Below are 7,515 nucleotides of genomic sequence, written 5' to 3'. Positions count from 1 at the left end.
GTTTGCTGTGATGTTCTTATGATTACTGTATTGAAAGTGTTTTGCGTAGGATGTGTGCAGTGCCCAGTAGTGCAATTTTCTGTATGTTATATATATTTGTAAGTCCTGGTGTTTTTGTTATGTATTTGTCTGAATATTTTTTTATTATACCTAAGGCACCTACTATGATAGGAATTGTTTCTGTTTTTAGATTCCACATTCGAGTTACCTCTATTTCCAGGTCTTTGTATTTTGTTATTATTATTATTATTATTATTATCATTATTATTATTATTATTATTATTTCTACTATAGACACAAAGCCTGAAATTTTGGGGAAGGGACATTGACCCCAGTGCTTGACTGATACTTATTTTATCAGCCCCAAAAGGATGAAAGGCAAAGTTGACTTCAGTGACATTTGGACTCAGATGAATGAAATATGGCTAAGCATTTTGTCCAGTGTGCTTATGATTCTGACAACTTGCTATCCTAATAATAATAATAATAATAACAACAACAACAACAATAACAATCAACCTCATCATCGTCATCATCATTTAGCGTCTGCTTTCCATGCTGGTATGGGTTAGATGGTTTGACTGGAACTGGTAAGCTGATGAGTTGCACCAGGTTCTAGTCTGATTTGGCATGGTTTCTACAGCTAGATGCCTTTCCTAATGCCAAGCACTCCAAGAGTGTAATGGGTGCTTTTTACATGCCAGCAGTATGGATGTTTTTATGTGCCAATGGCACAGGTGCCAGTTATATGACATAATGATAATATTAATAATAATAATAATAATAAATACTCCAGATAGTGCTTGAAAAATAAGGGGTATTACCTAAGTTCACTGGTAGTGAACAGCTGGCACCATAGTACATCTCCAGCATTAGAAACTGTGCAAAGACAATAAATGATAATAATAATAATGGCTTCAAATCTTGGCACAAGCGCAGAAATTTCAGGGGAGGGGTGTAAGTTGATTACATTGACCCCGGTTCTCAACTGATACTTATTTTATTGACCTTGAAAGGATGAAAGGCAAAGTCAGATTTGGTAAAATTTGAACTCAGAAGATAAAGTGGACAAAATACTGCTAAGCAGTTTACCTGGCATGCTAGCAATTCTGCTAGCTTGATGCCTTAATAATAATAATAAAGCTTTTGGCAGCATCTCCCATGAGTGTACATTGAAAGCTCTAGACAAATACAAAATCTTTCCAGTCATCCCAGTCATCTTTAACATAGTTTGGATAAAATGGTTAACATCTCTTTTTCTTAACCATAGTAATGGGGTCAGGCAATCTAGCAAAACCAAAATAATCTGTGGAATTTCCTAAGATGATTACCTCTCACCACTTTTCTGTATTGCACTCTTCCCTCTTTGAAACAAACTACACAACACAATGTATAGATATAAACTTAGCAATAACAACACCAATAGTTGATCTTTTTATATGGATGATTTGAAGTTGCATTCTAAGAATTACCAAGAATTAGAAGGACTTTTAACAATGGTAAAACAGTTCAGTAATGATGTCAGTATTGATTTTGGTCTCAATAAATGGGAAAAAGCAACTTTTAAATGGGGAAAACTGACATCATCACTTATTCAACCCTAATGTTGTTCTTTCATGTTTTTTCTTGCTTGTTCATGTTCAAAAATTATATGCTCTCTTGTTTCTGTAATTTATTAAAACAAAAGCAGGAGTTGAATAATTACACTTCTTTGTTTGTAGCAAATCAACAACTCTGTAAAGGATGTTTGAGTGGTCCAAAGAGGTGATAGTTAGAAGGAGAGAGATCTGGCGTTCCAACAACTCAAAACCCAATTTTTCAATGGTTTCAACAGAATAGGCACCCTTATGCAGGTGTGCATTGTTGTACAACAATAACTACTTTGACAATAGACCTCAGTGTTTGATGCAAATTGCTGGTTACACTTTGTTAGCCAGCATTTCACTAGAGCCCACACTGGTGACTGTAGACCCCTTTTCCAGATAATAATTCAAGTATGGGCCATTTTTGTCCCCAAAAACTGTTAGCATCACTTTTTCTGCAAAAGGTTAAGTCTTGAATTTCTTTTCTCTCTGGTAATTCTGTGTGTTTCCCCTCCATTCTCTTTGGTATTCTGCTTTTTGGATTCTGGCTAAAAGTGACAGGCCCATTCTTATCTCCAATTACTATTTTCTCCAAAAAAGCTTTGCTTTCTTTGTTGTAGTTGCCAAACGTTGACAGATCTCTACATTTGTGAAAGTCTCATAAATGGAAAACCCCAAGACTGGACTAGGTCTCAAACTTCTGAATGAACTGTTTGACAGAAGTATATGAAAATCTTGCTGCATCTCAAACTGATATCACTCAGAATACAGAGCAAATACCTGCCTGGCTGACTGAAGGAACTACTACTACCAAAAACTGATGACACAAAAAACATGAAGAATTACCGACAAATAACACTACTCACAAGATCCTCGTATCCATAATATCTGAAAAAATGTACACTTTCCTTGGAGAACTCTATCCTTTCACAAGCTCAAAATGATTGTAAAAGAAATTCCCATGGGTGAAAAGACCAGTTGCTCATAAACAGAATGATTTTAGAGAACTGCCGGTACAAAAACAAGAACCCACATATGGCGGCATGGATAGATTACAGGAAAGTGTTTGATAGCGTCCTACATAAATGCCTTTGAGATATACAAGATCTTTCTTGTCATCTCCAAATCCTTACAAAGTAGCATGGTCAAATGGAACACATTTCTTTCTAATCCATAGCAATGAGATGAGCCAGTCTGACATCATCAACATCATATGAGGCACCTTTCAAGGTGACTTTCTCACTCCATTACTTTTCTGCATGGAGCTGATCCCACTCTTAAAGGAATTGAATAACACTGGATATGGGGACAACATTCTTTACAAGATAAACCATCTTTTTACATGGATGATCTGAAGCTGTTTACAAGGAATGGCCAAAAACTAGAAGAGCTGCTAACAACTATTAAAAAGTTCAGCAATGACACTGAGATGGATTTTGACCTTGATAAGTGTGCCAAAGCAACTTTTGTGAGAGGCAAGCTCAGACAATGTTCATTAAATTAAATATTGACACTACCATCAAGGACCTTGACCCACAAGAAACTTATAAATACCTGGGAATAAATGGAGATGGCATAAATCATGCCACTATGAAGGAAAAGATAAGAAAGGAGTACTATAGGAGAATAAGACTTGTATTGAAGACCAAACATAACTCTAAAAATTGTATTGAAGACATTAACACCCAGCACTTCCAATAGTCCAGTAGTTTTAATATCATTAACTGGAATCTTACAGAACTCCAATACATAAACAACTCCAATACATAAACAGGAAGGTAAGGCAATTATTGATATCTAATAACATGCACCATCCTAAGGCAGACATTAACCGTCAGTACCTACCTATAAGCAACAGGGGAAGAGGAATGATACAATGAGAGCTCTCTTATAAAACCTCCACTATAGGAATGAAAAGGTACTTTCTAGTACAGAGGACCGGATGCTGTTGCTTGTGTGCAAACATGAAAGAGTATTGTCAAGGAAAGTTGTAAATTTACAAGGGAACTTGGTGTTAACTCTGAATTAGATGAAGAACCTGAAACCACTGCTACCAAACAAGCAAATCAAATCAAGCAGAATCGAGGAGTTGTGAAGCCAGAAATCCCTGCATGGACAATATATTCTTAAAAGTCAAAATGTTGATGTAGACCAAGCAACAACCCATCAGTGACTGAGGAGGTAAGGATTGAAAACAGAGACTGAAGGCATCATACTGGCAGCACAAGATCAAAGCTTGTTTACCAGAAATTACCAGCTTAATGTTCTTTAAAACGATGTTGACCTAAAATGCAGATTCTGCAACATGTTTGATGAAACAATAGATCATCTTGTTTTGGGCTGTCTTATGCTAATCACCACAATAGGTAGGAAAATATTTACATTGGCAAATATGTAAATACTGACAAATCAGCACTTCTGCTCTGGTATGAACTGCATCCTGAGCCAGTATTTATAGGCAAAAATGTCACCATCTTCTGGGATTTTCCAGTCAACACTGTCAGAACAATCTAGGCTAACTTACCAGACATAATTATTAAAGACAAAGAAGAAAATACTTGTACACTAATAGATGTAAATGTCCACACTGATAAAAATATCTGTAAAGGAATTTGATAAACTTAGTAAGGACTTGGAAATTGAAATACAAAAGATGTGGTATCTTAAAGCAAAAGTTGTCGTCTTAGGTGCCCTATAAAAAAAATAGAAAAGCCCAATCAATTTAAATGTTTGTGTTGTATTATATTCATGCATCTCTGTACTGCCCTCCCCACTTCTCTTACCCAAGCTTTCAGCTATATTTCAACAATTCTTTAACTTCACTTACCCTAGGGTATCTCCCAGCAAGTGATTGCATCAAACATGCAGATTAAAATGATGATGATGATGATGATGATGATGATGATGATGCAGTACCAGGCAGTAGTTCTCATGGCTTTTGATTTTAACTGATTGGAAGTGTTATCATGTATATTGTTTTGTCTTGGTATAAAAGATGCGCTACAGCAAATATTCTGATCAATACCACAGATTTGCTTGTCAGTTGTTTGACCTTAAACAGTTGAGCATGTCCCTAAGTGGTTGATAATATGTGCATCTTTGATCACGAGCAGAAGTAGTGGAGGAGCATCATAGCCATGTGTTAAGAAGAATTCTTTGAGGCTTGAATAATTCACCTCTGGAAACATGGGTGTTTTGTTCATCATCCTTAAAACAAACCTTAGTCAGTGATCTGTTGACTGAGATGGGCTACTTGACCTGAAAAAAATTCTAAGTGGGCCCCACCTGCAAGGTCATGTGCTGTTTATCTTGATATGAGATCACCATGTCATGCACATATGGTTGTGATGCATGTGCCTGGTGTACCTTTATCAGACAGGTAGTCATGATTGGTATATTGGGCTTCATATATTTGTACCCCAGTGTCACTTTGATGGGATGCACTGCTCTCTCACTCACTCAATAATAATAATAATAATAATAATAATAATAATAATAATAATAATAATGAGTTTTGCATAGAAATTAGTAGAGGAGAGGTTAGTTGATAATATTAACATCAATACTTGACTGATATTTCATTTTACTGACTCAATAAGATGAAAGGCAAGGTTGACCACGATAGGATTTGAACTCAGAATAGAAAGAGAAGAGACAAAACTACAAGGCATTTTTTATGAAGTTGTAATGATTCTGCCAATACACTACTCTACAATAACAATAATAAAGAGCTAGAAAAATGCCACAAGCAGACAACAGCAACAATAATAATTATTTCTAATTTTGTCACAAAGCCAGCAATTTTTGGAGGAGGGGTTAGTCTATACCATTGACTCCAACCCCAAAAGGATAACAAGCAAAACTGACTGTGGCAAGATTTGAAACCAGGACATAAAGAACTGGAACAAATACCATGTGGCATTTTAACAACCAACTTAATAATAATTTAAGGAAAATGAAGGATTTTTACCTTGTGTCCGCAGTGTCTTTCTTAAAAGCAAAACCAAAAACTGCAATTTTTTTGTTTGTCACTGTATTAAAGAGAGCTTCAATAATTCGATTAGCAAAACGACGTCTTTGAAAATCATTAATATCAATTACCTGAAAATAGAAATAATGATTCCAATGACAAAGGTAAACTGCTGAATTAATTATCTTTTATTTTTTGTTTTTGTATAGTTTTATTGTTTTTATGTTAGCATGAACTAACTTGGAAGTTGAATGTCCTCCAGTCAACTTCCAGGTAAAAAATAACTGAGGGGATTCCCTGAAATTGTGCACATGTACAAGCATATGCAGAAGGTGCACAAAATTAAAAACTGCACCAAAAACCAAAAAGAACATAAAATATTTTTGTTCTTGTTCTTTAAGCCCAATATGACTAAACTCTCATCAATCTGTCTGATTGCACTCTGATCAATAAGAGATCAAAAGACATTCAAGTCATAAACAACTCATCATTTCGTGTTTTTACAGATAATTTCTTTCTAGGATCAATTATCTGATATGTTGCTCCCTTAAAACTGTATGTGATTTTAAGGAACATTTGGCTACTAGTTACAGCAAGTCAAGCTATCACAAGTAAACTTTCTCAATGTTGAAACTAATACTGGGTTTCTAATCTCATCACAATAAATTACCAATTTAAATAAAGTTTTACTCCATTTTTTTTTACCTATTTTCCATAAAAATGCCACAGAATGATGGCAAGCATCTGCCTTGTAAGTTTTTTAATGCAAACTTAATTCCTGGTTGAACAGAACCAACCAATTCACCCATGCCAATATAGAATATGGAAATTAAATGATGATGATGATGTTCATTTACTTAGTCTCAATTTCAGTAATTTCTGATATAATTTGAGTGGTATTTATTTTTGAGGGGAGCTAGTTGTTTATCAATGCTAGTACTTACTGGTTGGTACTTTATTTTATTGGCCTCAAAGTTGAACATTGCAGTATTTGTTCTAGTCAACATAGAAGACTAGAACAAATACCACATTTTGTTTGATGCTCTAACTATTCTTGGCCATCTCCTACTCTAACATTAATAGGGCAAAAAGACAAATGATTATATATAGACTCTGTCCTTGGCTCATCTTATTTTAATTAATAAGATAATTACAGAGAGGAATTTATTCATTTTGCTATCCATTACCTTTGTTAATGATGCTGATGATATTTTGAGTTAGATCATTCAAGAGTTTAGAGAGTTCATATCAGTAAAGATGATCTAATTGTGACATACCATACAGAGGTAATGCTTTGGAAAGTGACTCAACAACTAGCCAAGTGTTAAAAGATTGTAAACTGTAACCTTGCAGCTTCACTGAATTTTTCAGAAAAGATTTAGAACATCAAAAATTCTAATATATTTTGAAGGTATAAATTCTTGTTTTTGTTATGGAAAAGTGTTGCTAAGAGAAAGACCTCTCATATATCATCATCATTCAATATCTGTTTTCCATACTAGTAGGGGCTCAATGGTTGGACAAGAGCTGGCAAGCCAAAAGACCATGTCAAACTCTGGTGTCTGTGGTTGGATGCTTTTCTTAATGCCAAGCACTTTACAGAGTGTAGAGGGTGCTTGTTTCATGGCACCAGCATTAGGGTCACCAAACAACTTGCAAGACTGTGGTGTTATGGGCTGTGATGAGCTGTGTGTTGTTGGTGGAGAGAGGTGAGGCAAACAGAAGTGAAGCCAGACCGGAAGGGTCAGGCTGGAAGTCGGACACATGCGGTCGAAGGTCAGCACGTGGGTCAGTTAGAAAACAGAGAGGTTATGAGAAAGACGTGCTTTGATCAGGAGCGATTGTGTACTCCACTGCGGTCGACAACGCTTCATTCTGTCCTTTTGCTTCTTGTTGTCTTTTCCCTCCATCACACCACAAGCTATTTCGGCCCATAAGAAAAAAAAAAAAAAAAAAAAAAAA

At 35.5% G+C, this 7,515-nt stretch overlaps 1 protein-coding gene across 2 annotated transcripts in view; it reads right to left on the bottom strand.

The window, feature by feature from the left end:
* Window positions 1-7,515, bottom strand: part of LOC106872643 (UDP-glucose 6-dehydrogenase) — a 253,811-nt gene that overhangs the window by 21,603 nt on the left and 224,693 nt on the right. For both annotated transcript variants that reach the window (XM_052969546.1, XM_052969547.1), the window contains exon 8: window positions 5,554-5,684. In XM_052969546.1, the coding sequence (XP_052825506.1) occupies window positions 5,554-5,684 (131 nt within the window). The remainder of the gene's footprint in view (window positions 1-5,553; window positions 5,685-7,515) is intronic.

The sequence above is a fragment of the Octopus bimaculoides genome, chromosome 7, assembly GCF_001194135.2.
Source record: "Octopus bimaculoides isolate UCB-OBI-ISO-001 chromosome 7, ASM119413v2, whole genome shotgun sequence".
In the NCBI taxonomy this organism is placed as follows: domain Eukaryota; kingdom Metazoa; phylum Mollusca; class Cephalopoda; order Octopoda; family Octopodidae; genus Octopus; species Octopus bimaculoides.
Note: the sequence above shows the minus strand (reverse complement) of the source record. Positions and strands in the feature narration are given on the sequence as shown.